Consider the following 15,179-nt stretch of genomic DNA (forward strand, 5'->3'; position numbering starts at 1 on the left):
ATAGTACCTCTGGCTTATTTTGTTGTGTTATATTTTCTATTTGACTCCTAAGGGATAAACAGTGCAAAATGCAGTAATAGAAGATTTTTGCTCTATACGATATTTATACTTCTATTGTTTGTCTCTAAAGAAGCTAATTTAATGTCTTATATGAATTGATAATACAATCTAATATAGCAGGATATTAAAAAAGCAAAATAATTATTACTCTAACAAATCAAATAGAAACAGCCTTAAAGCTTCAGACATCTCCTAACTGCTCAATCCATCACTTCTAAAGATGAAAACAGGAGTAAGAAGAAAAATTTCATGGTGAATTCTGTTTTGGAAATGATTCTGTGAGGCTGGCATATGTGTTCATCTATTTGAATTTCACTTCTGCAAAAGCATTAGTATTTTTTTCTGCTGTAACAGGCAGATATTTCCTTGACCCACAATGCAAAATTACTTAACTTCTTTTTCCATGTTAATATACTATTACATGTGTTTACCTGCTTGCTATGTTTGGTATTCTTTTGAACAAACGTGGACTGTCACATACCACTGTGGTATATATATCTTTGTCAGAAGAGTATTTAAAAAAAACCACTCTCAGAGGCAGTTAGAACCAGAAAATATACAAAGATCTTTATGATATTTGCTAGTGAAGCTGCTGCCAGGAAAAAAAAAACAAAATTAACCCCCTGTAAAATAGCTTGTATTTTGTATCATTTATCTGTGCTGGTCAGAGTCATCAGTGTGACTTTCACTGTAAAAGCCATGCAGGTTTGTCTGCTAGAGGGTAAGATAGTGAATATTACTACATAGGTTTCCAATTTTTCCAGAGTCAGGTCTCTCTGAGAGCATCCCTGAAGACCATCTAGCAACCTTGAAACCAGAACAAGCAAATAAATTGCATTCACAAAACTACCAATAATTAGTAAACGTTTAATCACAGTAAGTTCGTTCCTCAAACCATGAGATGAAGCTGAAAGTCAGTGTACTGACTTTTAAGAAGGGAGAGTTGTACCTGTTTTTTTTTACTTACTGTCAGCTCAGACAGGAAATACATGGACTTCCAACTCTGCTAATCTGCTGTATTTTGGGAAATGCTTCATTTTCTCATGTAAAAAATGTCTTCTCACCTTGCACAATTCCTCACAAACATCCCCACATGAGCAGTGGTTCTGTCATTCTTATACCATGATTGTTCAGCATCAGATTTTCTCACCCACCTGACAGCAAAAGTAATTTTCCCACCTTCTGTTCATTACCATGTGTTCAACGTCAGCAGGCTGACTGTGAGTACAAGGAACACACACTGAATTGTTTATTTCTTTAGATTATTTTGGATAGAGAGAGGAGTGGGAAAAGAAGGGAAGTTTCCTGATGGGGTAGGGGAAGGATGCTGGCCCAGCTGTCCTCCCAGAGCCATGGCTGGTTACTAACACTGACCAGTGCCACTGTGCCATGGCCAGCCCTGTGCTCAACACAGATGGACCTTCTTTCACATTGCAAGATTTGAATTGATAGCCTGCTGCAAAAATGAAGTAAAGATCATACCTTCTTGTAGCCTAAAAGTTCAGTTTCATACAAGCAATTCAAAAGCTGATGTTCAGTAGCCATTCTCTCAGAGACTAAAGGCTGAACATGCCTGTGCTGTAGGTTGTGAAGTTAAGAGTTTCAGTTTTGGTGAGTTCCGTGCACAGTTCCCTGTTTCATGTTACGCTGATGAAATTAGCCATAAATTAAACAAATCAAACTTTGTGTGGGATAGCTGGGGCACAGGAACATGTCTTTTAGCCAGCTCTGCTCTGGACACTGGAACTTCAGTCAAAGGCCCTCTGCAGTGACATCTTAAATCATACAAGCTAAGTTCACTGGTGTTCTGAGGAGCATTTATTTTTGATTCCCTGTCTTTTTTTTTTTCCTCCCATGCATTTGTACAATTCTCATGCATTTGTAGTATGGATACATATTTAGTCGAACGGTTGCACTACTCTTTGACATCACTCAAGAGAGAGAATGCTTTTGGTTTTCTAGGTCCTGAAAGAGCTTTTGCTGACAGTATAACAGCTTCTTATAATTGTTTTTAATAGTCCCTCATGTTAAGATAGTTTGCATCTGTGTCTTTGATATGGTTTCTTTCAGGAATTGCCAGCCCTTCTGTAGCCTTTTATCTTTAAAGCAACACCCCAAGAGATTTTCTCCTCCAGTTCTTGAAGTTTTTTGAGTCTGTTCTTTTGAAATGTATTATTTTTAAATTTTTGTTTGGGTTTTCTCCCTCAGGTTAGTGAGTTCCATTGTCTGCAAACACTTTAAATCTGGTTACTTTTCTCTTTGACATTCCATTCAAATCTATCAAATCTAAAATAGCTACTAGCCTTATAAATGTCTTCATGATAGGAGATCATTAATTCTCACACCTTATACTCTTAACATTTCAACTGATCCATAGGATGGTGTTTCATCTGCTGAAATAAAAGTTGCTCTGATACATTCTAAAATGTTTATAGACTCTCTTGCCATGAGGTGGAAATCTGTAAAATTACCATTTAAAGAAAAGGCTTTAAAAATTGAGTATCTTTATAAGGAAATTTAGAAATTATTCCCGTGTATGTAGAAAAAAAAAACAAAACCCAAAACCAATCAAAAAATACGAGCAAAACGCTTTCAACTGATGTGGGTTATGGGTCTTTAGGAGAGAAAGGAGCTGGGTGTTTTTAGTTTTCCTGGGAACTAAGATACTACTCTTTATTACCATGATTGCATTCCTATTAGTTCTTCGTTCTTGTGTTGCAAAAGATTTTCTAAAAAGAAAGAAAACATTTTTGAAAATAGTACTGTGTTGCTAAGAGAAGGGTTGCATGTGTTCTTTCCTTTTCCTGGGCTCATCTGCCTTATTGAGCAATGTTCTCTTCTTCTGCACGTGTGCCCCCTTTATAATATAACACAGGAGTGTTTCCAGGCTCATCTGGAGATGAGAGAATGGTTTTGCCTTATAAAAGCTATTTTGGTACAGCTGACAAAGTTTGTTACATTAAAAGAAATGTAATTATGTGCACTAAAGTTGTTTGCCTTCTAAGCCATTAAAACCAGCCTAAGAGAATATGCCACTGATGTAATTTAATTGATTTATGAATAGTCATATCTATCTAGAAAAGAATAGAAAACCATCAGTTAGAATGGGGTGGATGTTAACCACTGTGTTTTTCACATGTGGCAATAATGCAATTCCCAAGCTCATATTTCAAGGTGTGTAGTTAGGCTACCCAATAAACTAATAAATCTCAATATAAAGAACAGCTAGCTGGTGTTGACGTGGTGCTTTCAGTGTTTCTAGTATGAGATTCAATATTCAGGCAAGACTTGTGTTCAGGGTGAGGAGAGGGAGAGGCCAAAGGGCAACGTCTCTTCTTCTGTTTACCCTTCTGTCCATCAGGATGTGATGGGAAGCACACCAAATACTGTGTGCTTGCAGTGCTCTGAGAAACAAGCAAGTGAGCCTCCAGACCTTAAAATATGCATGTGTGATGTGTGCACTTTAGACATCAATAATAACTGATGAATGCTATATGTGCTTTCAGTATTAATGAAGAGCCCTATATTTTGATTTCCCAGGAGTATGCAGCACATGCTCTAGCAATCAAGATGCCTCTTCAGAGCTTTTCTGTCTTCTTCTCTTCTTTCTGCCAGCATCGATAGCTTCTGCTTTACTCCCTGTTGTAAGGGAAGGGTGTGTGCTGTTTTCCAGCATCACATTGTGACTTTGGCAGATACTCACCCAGCCCCTCCACCCCAGGTATGAGGCTGCTGCCATGCAACAGCTCCTGATAAATCATAACTTAATAAAGAGTTGAGTAGGACCTCATCCCACACTGGGATTTCACGGACTTTAATGGAACTACTCACAATATAATGATATCCTAACAGTCATTGTATAAAGTACCACTAACCCCAAGTAAAGACTTTATAAGCCAGCACCAAGATGCCAAGCTTATCTGTTCCCCACTCTATTTAATTAAAAAGCTACTCCTTGCCATCTGAGTGCAAAACAGAATGTCAGTGCTATCAGTACTTATAATACCAGTTGAAAAGGAAAAAAGCAATTTCTTCCCTCTCGATCTTAATCATTAATCTTCATTAGGATTTTTAGCTTCCGAGTGTGAGTGGTAAAAGACATCAGCATAGCAAACAATTTAAAGTGCATCTGCATATATAATATAGGTAGTTTGTTATTTTCATTGTAGGTAAAAGCATGTGTCAGTTGCCAGATGTGTTTGATTCAGACGATATTATTTTCATGCCAACTTTATGATATGTTTGATTTAGGTGAAGTGACTAAAACCTGCCGTTGGGACTGAGTTGCTGTTAAACACCAGCTGCACTTTTTATTTTAATTAATAATTTCAGGAGTAGAATACCTTTCTTTAATTAACATGTTTAACCCTTCAAGCTACTCTGAGAAAGGCCACAATGGCAAAGTAGTTTAAAAGTAAAGCAAAAAAATTATTCAAAGGTAGTCCAAACAAGGAGTACTTACAAATCAGCATCAAGCTAAAAAAAAAAAAAAAAAACCACCAAAAAAACTACCACTAGTTAATGGAAAAAATCAGCAATCTAAGTGACTTCTGCTTTTATTGCCTGGAGGAGGTTTGGAGAAGAGGAGGTTTGGAAGTATAGTTAGAAACATTGGACTGGCAATCAGGAGATGTTTAGCTTATTTCGAGCTGTTTAACAGATTTCTTTATGTGCAGTGCTGGAGCAGAGCCAGTGTCAGCTCTAGGCAAAATGAACTTCTATGATCCAGCGACAAGTCAAGTCGCACTCGTACAGATCACTGCAGATGACTCGAGTTGCCACGGTGGTCCCGAGGGCATCATTTAGAAACAGCAATGGATAGGAATACCCAGGGGGCTAATTTTGTTTACAGAAGAACCTGCTTTACTGATTATGATGAGAATCCAGTTTGATTTTTGGATCCAAATTTGAGTCTCACAGCCAGAAATACTGCTAAGTCTGTTTTTGGAAAGTGGGCATGTTTCCTAAATAAACTGCTGGAAGATACCAAGAAGTTCTGTGAGCAATGGGACACAGCCTAGTTGTATGTGGGTTTGTCCTACATTCTCCACACTTTGGCTTTAGCAAAAATGCTAAAGACTGTTTTGGGTTCACTAAGGAGAAAGTGAGATTTCAAGTGCTGCTAATAGAATGTATTTCTGCTGCATCTCAGACTCTTAGAAAGTACACAAATCCTACAAATGTTTTGCCAATACAATGTGTGTAGCTAGTAATTACTTACTGTTAATATCGTAAACATGACAGTGTATCACTTATTAATGGCTTGACTGTCTTTGCATTTTAGTGGGTATACATACCATTTGTTCCTGTCTTTTAAAAATTAATCGTGCAGTAGCTCTGCTGGAACAGAGTCCCAGTGAAAACAGGGAAATCATTGCTGTATGAGGAGTTAAGAAGACAGTTCAGTTTAGTATAGTTTACTTGTTTTTCACTTTGTATGTTAGGAATTAAGGCTAGTGGGAGTAATTTCAAATAAATTAAATCAGTTTGGAACTCTACAAGTTCTGTGCTTCTAGTATCTTTTGTACATATTATTTGGCTGTTTTGTTTTGCATTTTTCTTACTGTTTGTGTTTTTGTTTCCAATCCTGGAAACCTTGAGCATGTCCTTTAGTGTGCTTGAATAGATCTCAGCAGTATTGATCTACCTGTTAAGTCTGCTAGGTAGCCTACAAAGGAAATTTCTTTGGGGTAACAGTAGAGAAAGGACCCTGATCCTACAACTGTTTCCATCACACACGGCACACAAAATGTGTAGCAAGCCCCCTCCTCCTGTGGTAGAAATAAAGCTGACTTTAGCTTCCTTTCCTCAGTAAATCCATACCTGAGTGTTGCATTTGGTTTTTGGTTGGACCTCACATAGGGCCGTGAGTCCCAGTCCAGACAAGGTCTCATAGATGCCACCACATTAGCAGCAATGACCATTACCACTATGAAAAAAGCTACTGCAGTGCCATTACCTGCTGAGGAGTTTAATCACTGTTTGGTTCTGCTGTAATAAAGTATGTAGTTGACATGGCAACGTTTTCTGTGACACGTCAATTGATTGTTTTTTCTGCTGGAGGAAATCCTGCTTCTTTGAAATCCTGTGTAGCAGCAGTTCCTGTCCCACTGATGATGAAAAGAGAAGACACAGCCTTAACTGTCTGCACTGTTTGTCTCCTCCTGTGATTTGGAAAGGTTCAGTCCTGGTGTGAAGGGCTGCAACTCCACTGATTCAGTGCAGTTTAATCTGTCAATACTGATGGCCTCCCTTGTAGAAACTCCCATGAGGCTTTTTCTGTTGAGGCTTTTGTTTAAAGTGGATGGTATTTTTCATGGAGAGCTGATAAAATGAGTTTTATATGAACTATAAAACAGTATATATTTGCTGGTGAAGGACTTGAGCCAGCAAAATGTATACTAGGCATGCAAGTGCTGCTTTCTATTTCTACTGGACTTACCTCTAATTGGTAAAGTTAAGATTTTGCTTTTGCATTTGCTGAAGGAATCTGTTGCTCTGCACATCACTGCACAGAGACAGAATTAAGAGCATTTAGAGTGACTTGATTTGCAGTGAAATGGAACAATGCAGGATTTGATCATGTCTCCATAGAGAAGCTGGCAATTTAACAACTGATTTAAGAACTCAGCTTGATTATTCATGATTTCAAAGAAAGTCAGAGATGCACAAATTAAAACCATGGACCCAATTCTTCTGAAGTCTAAAGTTATTAGGTGTGGAGACAAAGTTGCTTTCATTTTAATATTCTCTGTATAAGGCTACTGCCATTCTAACAATAATTTGAATGGTTTTATTGGCTTCACTAAGAATAATCTTTAAAGTAGCCCATCTTTTAGTTCATGTATGTCCAATTTAACACACACTTTTAACATTCCTTATGGACTTGGAACAAATGTTGAAAATCCATAGATATATAATTTTTTTTTAAGGTTATTTACTTTTTAGACCTGTAGGTCAATTCTATTGCTACCTCATTGTTCAGCTAATATATCACTCTTTCTCATAAAATTGAAGGCTTCTGAAGTATCAGTTGCACTAAAGTTTAGAGACACTAAATGCTATTTTCTCTTCCATTTTTAAGTGGGCCTGTGCTTTTGTAACTTGGATTCAGCAGGACAGTGAAGCTTTTCAAGCAAGTCTCTAAGTCAATGTGACTGTCATCCCCTAGTGGCAGTTTATATCCATAACAGAGGGATTTTTATTTTTTCTCCAACCCGTCAAGCAGTTAAACTGTTCAACCTTGGAAGCTTGAACTCTGTTTCAGATGTCTTAAGACATGCTTTAACCACTCCTAAATTTTACTTAAAACTGGAGATCCAAAGGTTGTTCGTTTGTGAATAACGGATGAAGGCTTGAATCCTTTGAAATATATTTTTTGGATATAAAATTAATCAGGACTCAGATCAGAACTGAGATTCTGAATAGTAGAATCTCTCGTTCATGTAGACATTGTCTGTAGCACCACAGTACCACTTCAACCTTGATTCAGCTTTGCAGATGATTTTTTCACTGGTGATATCTACAAAATTTGCTGATCTGGCAAAGCTTACTTGGTTTCCAAGTTCATGTCTCAGTGGGTGGATTGACATGGTCAACAACAATTAATGCCATTTTGTCATTTGTCCTCATTGTCATGGAAAATTCATTCATGGAGGGAGTAGTTCTGATCAATTTTATGTTTCAAAATTCTTTACTTTTCTGCAGTTCACAGTAGGTAGAATTCTCTTTCAATTTCTCAGAATTCTCATTGCTTTCCACTGGTGATGACTTTATCAAATAAATCTCCCTTCAGACAGGATTTTATATTCTAGGTTTCTTGGGCTTACACTGGTGTTATAAGGTTGTCAGATCAATTCAGGTACTTTCATCTTTACTTAGAAGTTTAATGGGTTTACTGTTCTCCCAGTGCATAAAACAGGTATTTCCCTCTCATATATCCTGTGGAGAAAATAATTTTAGTTAGGAACTGTATTTATATTTAATTCTGTAGACGTAATGAATTCCTAACTTTTGGAGAAAAAAAAAAAGCTTAAAAGAAAAAAAAATAGCTTCAAGGTATTTAAAAACATAAATTTAGGACTTGTGCCATACCTTTTTTGCATGTATTTTTAAGGCTTCATTTAGGCAGAGCAGCTTAAAAAGTCTCATCATATCTGGGACACTTTATCTTGATGGCAGCCATCACCTAAAATGTTATGCTACATTGAGCAAAAAGCTCAGGGTACTGGCTTCCTAAAGTAAAAGAAGAACATAGCTTGTTCTCCAAATTTGGAAAAATCAGTAAATTTATTTTGCTGTCTGTATATGGCTTAGGGATTAATATTCCTTAAGAAAATTAATTTTAGTTGAGAGGAATGATGTATACTTGTTTTTTGACAATTGTAGTGCTGTGAAATGTTCTCACAAGAAGTCAGAATGAGGACAGGAGCACAACATGGAAAATGTTGCATAGTTTTAAAATAGTACTGTGGATTCAGAAATGCTGAAATATTATTTTTCTGTAAGCAACAACAGACTGGAAATGTCCTCAATTTTACAGTGTCAGAATGTGGGCAGCTGTGAAGACTAAGGAGAAACTACCTCTAAATCAAGAATCTGTCAGGATTTTCCCATGACGGTTTTTCTGAAGTCAAGATAAAATGCTGCATTTGTTATTGTGGTGTAAAAGACCACTCCTGGATGACACTGTGGTGCCAACCACTGGCCTGTTTACAATAATAGACTCTACACACAGGAGTTCAGATGTGAAGCTTACCACAAATGTTTTTTAAAAATATGAACAGTAAGGAGGAGGAAAAGCAAGAATTTTTTGCCTTTTTTCCTTGTTTCTTTGTTTAGTAAACCTTATTTTAATTTTAAAACAGACCCCGTCTTTTAGAAATAACAGGAACCTGAGTTTTTTTTGAAAAATACTTTGAACACATCTGATGATCCTGAAGGCTCCAGTTGAGTTAATTGATCAGCACTTACCTCAAAGCACCTAGTGTCAAGTTTAGTCTGTCACTAATTATCCATCCAGAAGTCTTGGGCTTATAGCAGTAGAAGAGTAAAATAAACCCCTACGGGTAACATATTTTTAGTCTATATATCCACAGCCACATGAGGCTTTTACTAGTAAGAAAATATCTCCAAAAAGTATCTTAACCAGTATTGTTATTCTGGAAATTATTTCTAGTGATCTAATTATAAATGCTAGTACAAGTATTGCCTGGTTGTTTCCTCTACAGCATATGTTTTATGTCACTTTGTTTCTAAAAGACAAAACAAGTGGAGAGCCTAGTTTTCAGTTGACTGTGCATGAAGTAATTGCAATTTCACCGGGAAGTGCTATCAATTGTTGCGTTGATCGAGCAGGCATAACTACAGGCATTAAATATTTTGGCTGGTAAAAGCCAAATCTTTGATTTTAAAAGATATCCTTTTTCTTCAGATAGACCACAGATACATTTACTTAAATCCATTGGTTTGCATGTACTTGTCAATTACAGCAATCACACAGTGGATGTATTTATCTACAAATTGAAGTTGGGCTCCTGTAACTGTAAGTGAGGAACATTGGCTTTTTCTGCTTTACTAGCTTCATCTTTAATCACACTTACAGAGAGCCTGTAATGGGTTGTGAGATCCAATAATTGAGGTGGTAAGGTTAATGGGGCATCTTGTTATGCTACGGGTTTTTGTTGCAAATAATTTTATATGTTAAATTGCGTGAAATCTTTGCAACAGGAAAGTGAGACGAGAATTTGAGTGGCTAAAGGAGAGGCATCCAGCTAACGTCTGGTTGCAGAAATAAAGCTTAAGAACAACGACAGCAACTGCCTTTAGAGAATGACAAAATTGTAAGAGACAGCCAGTATCTGAAATGTAGTGAATGATTTTGTCTGGCAATGACAGATCTGAGGGAGTTAAAATAATAGTTCTTAAAACCTGAACTTGTGATTATCTTACTTCATCCTGTAAAAAGTAGGAGATATTCCTCTTTATTCAGTATCTTTTTTTGCATGTGACCATACTGACATGCCCAAATCTTTTGATCACTTCTCTAGCCATGGAGATGCTGAGCATCACCTCCACTTTCAGTACAGAAATACAGCAGCTCAGAGAATTTTTATTCAGAGTGAAGAACTATGGTCTAGACCACTGTCTGTCAGGATAATTTCTGAGATAGGTTTTTGGCTAAGTGGTCCATTTGGTAGAGGCATAAGGTTATTTTCTCAGTCAGTCACCATCCTTCTGAATTTATGCCACAGGAGTCACTGGCAAGCCTAGTTACCTACTGTGCCCCTCACTGTATCCTTTGGTGTCCATCTGTGTCTCTCAGAGGATATTTCCAGTGATGGGAGAATTTCCTAAATCATTATAATACATCAAACTGTTCATTGAGAGAAAGGTAACTGTAATCCTTAGGACACACAGTACTCCACGTTTTTCCTTCCAAGGAAATGCTAAAGTGGTAGTCACCTTATTCCCCACACCCAGGCCAAGGATGTGCTTCCCTCCCTGCCACCTGAGCTGATAGTCTGTTTATTGCAAAGCACTTGATTTAAACTCCAAAATTTGCTCACTCTGCCCTGTGATGCTTAAAGAATTGAAAAAACTGTGCTGCAACATGTAGTGTGCTTTTGTACAGTACTGATTATCAATAAAATGTAATTTAGCTAAAACAAAAATACCGATTGTCAATAAAGTACAATTTAGCTAAAACAAAAGGCACATTTCTGAGTAAAAACCTCAGAAGTATTAGAGGCAGTAGAAGTGATACAGAAAATACTGATGATATTAAAATTGCAGATTTAATTATTTTTTTTTTAAATATCCAAACTCTCGTGTTCAAACTTTCAAAGAGAATGGCAGTATGAGCAGTAGGTATTTGTTGTTACCAGCTGACACTTGTGTTAAAGAATATTAGCTAAAATATTTATGCTACTGTGCTTCTACCAAACATGCTCTCCTACACATGCCAAAATCTGTACACCAAATCTGGTATGAAAAGGTTGCCACAGAAACCCTTCTGTTTTTATCTGGTAGCTTTCTTTGTCCTTTATACATAAAATAGACAGAAGTGTGTCTTTTAACAGCCAGATCATCCATTCCCAGGACAGAAGTAATTCCATGGGATATGATGAAACTTACTAAAGACAGAACTAAATACAGTATGTAATCGTGTAGATCACGACTGGAGGAAAACCAGTCCTATTCCATGGAATGTACCTGTACATTTAGGAGGCCAGAATAGACCTTTCAGAATTGTTTAAAAAAAAAAAAGAAATAAAACCTGCACAAATTCTCTCATATTTCATTAGAATTTTGAATTTACAGTAACCTCAGGAATGTTTGTTTTGTACTTCAGCAGAGTTCCATATAGAGAGCTAGGGAAATAACAGGAGGTTTGGAGGTTGGTGGAACTCCTAGAGGTAGCCCAAATCCACAAGTGTGCTGTGTATATAGAGAATGTTCACACAGTCTTACTTAAAGCTGCTTAGCAGCTTAAAATGATAAAAGTCCTTAACACAATTTAAGAACTTAAACCAGTTAAACTGTTTGAAGCAGCTTTTGAGTTTGAAGAGTTTGGGAGGGGGGTGATGGTGGGAAGCATACCTGCTGAGCTGCAGGCCTGGGGACAGAGCTGGCAGGGTCCCACCAAAGGGGTCCTTTTGCAGGTAAACTTTGGAGAACTGGAGGAGATGTGATGGAGAAGAGAAAAGAGTTTTCTACATATTTTTATATAGAATTGTATATATGCCCAGATTGCTTTGCTTTAAATAGTGTTGCAGGGAATCTTACCGGGATGAGAGGTGTCAGCAGTGGCATCTCCCCAGAGAAACAGGGAAGACAGTGGCAGAAAAATATTGTATATGACAAGTCTTCAGCTGTGGAAAACAACTTTGGCTCATGGGCCAATGGAAGGCTCCTCAGGAGCATTGTGAAGAAATCTTCTACACGAGGTGCAAGGCAAAATGTTCTGGTTCTGTGGCTCCAGGAGTTGGAGGCAAGGAGTGAGGTGGCATGAGTGGGCCTTTCAGATGTTTTGAGGAGGAATTTTTGATTCTAAAAGATTGTTTTGGGGAAAAAGAAATGGCACGGGTGGAAGGGGAGGCAGGGAGAGTTGCTTTAGTTTGACTCATCTCAAACAGCGTTAGTTGGTCATATCAGAAATGTTGTTAATATGTGAAGTCACGTGTTTATAAAACAAAAAAGAAACGATTATTTTTGAGATCTAGTTTTGTCCCTGCTGCCATGTGTGGTGGTCAGTGGTTGTGTGTGTGTTTGTGTGTGTGTATGTGAGCTCAGATGGAAAAAAATGGTAGCACTGCACAGGAGTGATACTTCAGGGCAAAGGAAGAAGGCACGGGAATGGGAATTAATGTCTGAAGGGGAAAAGAGCTATGATGCTGCTTCTGAAGGCAGTGATGCCACCTTAAATGTTTTCAAACTTGGTCTGGTTTTCATTGATGCAGGCAGTGATTTACACCTTTCAGTGCAGAAAAGGCTGTAAAACAGGAGTGAATTACATTCTGTACCATTTGAAAATAAATTGCGCATTCACAGCCACTCAGGGTGAGGCCTATTTACACTTCCAGAGTGGTATATGATGAGTAAATGAAAGTTAGGCCTGTGTGTGAATGAAAAATGCCTGTTTTACCAGAGGCTGTGAAAAGAGAGAGCAAGGGAGACTTAGTGGAAATTGGAAGCGAGATTTTATTTGTTTGTTTAGAACAGTCCTATTGATTTGGAGTCAGAGGGAGTATTGGTGTAACTGCAAACTAATTCCACTGAATTCTGCAAGGTATTTCTGGTGATGCTGATGGGGCTGGAAGTTTATGTTTATAATATGAGTTTTTCTTGTGTTCAGGTAAGTGTTTATCACGTTATATTCTTGTGTGATCTTGGTGGCATAATATTTAACATGAATGTTATCTGTCCAAAAACACAATCTTCACTGGGGCGAAAGAGAGCTTGGGTATAGTTAAGATTATTTTATCTCAATACAATTAAATAACTCCTTGGTTTTCTTGTATGATAAGGAATGAGATATGCAAATGTTACTTGGTGAGGGTAAGTGCTTTCTGACTAATGACAGACATAGAAAGAAACCCTTTAATTAATGAAATCTTGCTGTTGTGCACGTAATGCTAATATCTCAATATTGCTTGAATTTCAGAACGTTTCAGGATCTGTCCAAACAAATGGATATTTCTTATGGTACAGTCAGGGATTCAGCAGTGTATGAATACTTTAAAGCAAAAGGGACAAACCCTTTGGAGCAGGATAACACATTTGCTGAACTGTGGAGGACTATCAGTAAGAATAATGGGGCAGATAATTGCGTATCGAACCCTTCTGAAGGCATCAGGAAGGTAAGACTGGATCACAGGGATTTTCATCTAATTTTTGTATCATTGTTGTTTCTATGGAGTTATTGTTAAGTTCCAAGAAAGAAATTACAGTCATTTAAGAAAACCCTGAATTCATATCTAAAGTTCCTTTTAGTACCTTGATGGCAGATAAGAATCATATTTTGGTGTCATGGCTTTGAAGTAAGTACTTTAGCTCTACCTAAGTCTTAAGCATGTAAGTCCTTCTTTGAATGTGGTCATAAGGTTTCTCAGTTTCTTGGGAGTATTGATAATGCCTTTTTTAGTGTCATTCTTTACGTTATCCAGGTACTGACTCTTGTCCTTTTGCTCATTTGAGTTTTTGGGGATTTTTTTTCTGCTTTCATGAACTGAACATGTTGGAAACATGAGCAGAAATCAGGGGATTCACAGAACATATACTCATTTCTCTTAAACAGAATTTAATGCAAGGTTTTTCTTTGTTTATTCCAAACTTTGAAAAATGCATCCACCTGACACTGTGTTTTTACCTACATTTTGTTGCTCTCAGATAAGACTACACATTTCTTTTGTGAAACTGAGCATTGTTGTGAGATTCAAGGACTGATATACGACAGCTTGGGATCCTACATCTTTGTGACAAGTCCTGTGATAAAGAGTATTCATTCAGATCAGACCATTACAAATGTCCACACTCTCTCACAGCCTGCCTCTCCCCTCTGCTTCCCATCCTGAAGCTCAGGAAAAACAGATAGTACCTTACATCAAACCACACATGTCCAGGAGCAGAAGGGATGCAGACATGTTGTAAGCTTAATGTGCTGCTTCTTTAGTGAAAGGTGTCCTCTTTATCTGCCAATTGATTTTTTTTGTAAAACAAGCTAACAGCCATTATTAGCACAGTGAATGTTTGATCAGATGTACTCTTGTCAGTGAAACACTGGTTCTGAATTAATATATATTACTAGTTCTTTATGCTTTTGTAAGTGGGAAATGATAATATGGTTGAGTCTTCCATTTCTTTTTTTACTATGGATTTTTGAAACCTTTTCTGAACAGTGAGAGGGAGAGTATCCAAAATCTACTATTTTTTTACAATGCCTTAAGGAGGGTGAACACAGTAACACAAGCCAACCCATTTCCCAATTCATTATCCTTAAGCAAAAGATTCCCAACTGTTTGCATGACTTTTGGAAAAAATCTTTGTACAAAGACTGTTATGTCTTCTCAGCCTAGGAGTATTTAGTCAAAAGTTTTGGTTCACCCTGCCTTTTCACTCACCTCCCAGATGAGCTTCCCTAAAGACCTCTGCCCTCAGCTCCAGCAGCCTTTCTCCCTTGGTACCACGTAGAGCTCTGGCAATAGCAAGGTCTGCAGTGTGTTTATTCAATTATTTATTTGATCTGCTCAGCCCCTTATGAAAATGTGGCCTCTATTTTGAGAGATTTTGGTAGCATTTAAAGGAGAAATGGAGACATTAAGTACTTTTCTATGTACCCTAGCATTTAAGCCAATAATAAAACAGTTTACCTCAGAAAAATGTACAGTATTTTATTTTCTTTTTTCTTTTATACCATTCTTATGGCAGTGGGTGCTCTTTATCCATGAAATTGTAAATACTCTTATTCTGTAAGCCTACTGCATGTTGCCATTTATGATAGCTAGATTCACCTAAGCCAGAAATGTAACTGTAGATTGGCAGGCTGTCGAGAATACCAATTATATTGTCTGTATGGAACTGGCAGCTTCGTCTTATCTATGTGATAATAACTTTTCGTA

At 37.4% G+C, this 15,179-nt stretch overlaps 1 protein-coding gene across 4 annotated transcripts in view; it reads left to right on the top strand.

Annotated features, from left to right (window-relative positions):
* The window catches only part of GRID1 (glutamate ionotropic receptor delta type subunit 1), a 510,592-nt gene that overhangs the window by 466,387 nt on the left and 29,026 nt on the right, over window positions 1-15,179 (top strand). For all 4 annotated transcript variants that reach the window (XM_051799805.1, XM_051799806.1, XM_051799803.1 and 1 more), the window contains exon 13: window positions 13,226-13,421. In XM_051799805.1, coding sequence (XP_051655765.1) covers window positions 13,226-13,421 — 196 coding nt within the window. The remainder of the gene's footprint in view (window positions 1-13,225; window positions 13,422-15,179) is intronic.

This window comes from Manacus candei, unplaced genomic scaffold, assembly GCF_025592945.1.
Source record: "Manacus candei isolate 608988 ecotype Guabito, Panama unplaced genomic scaffold, ASM2559294v1 h1tg000050l, whole genome shotgun sequence".
NCBI classification, from domain to species: Eukaryota; Metazoa; Chordata; class Aves; order Passeriformes; family Pipridae; genus Manacus; species Manacus candei.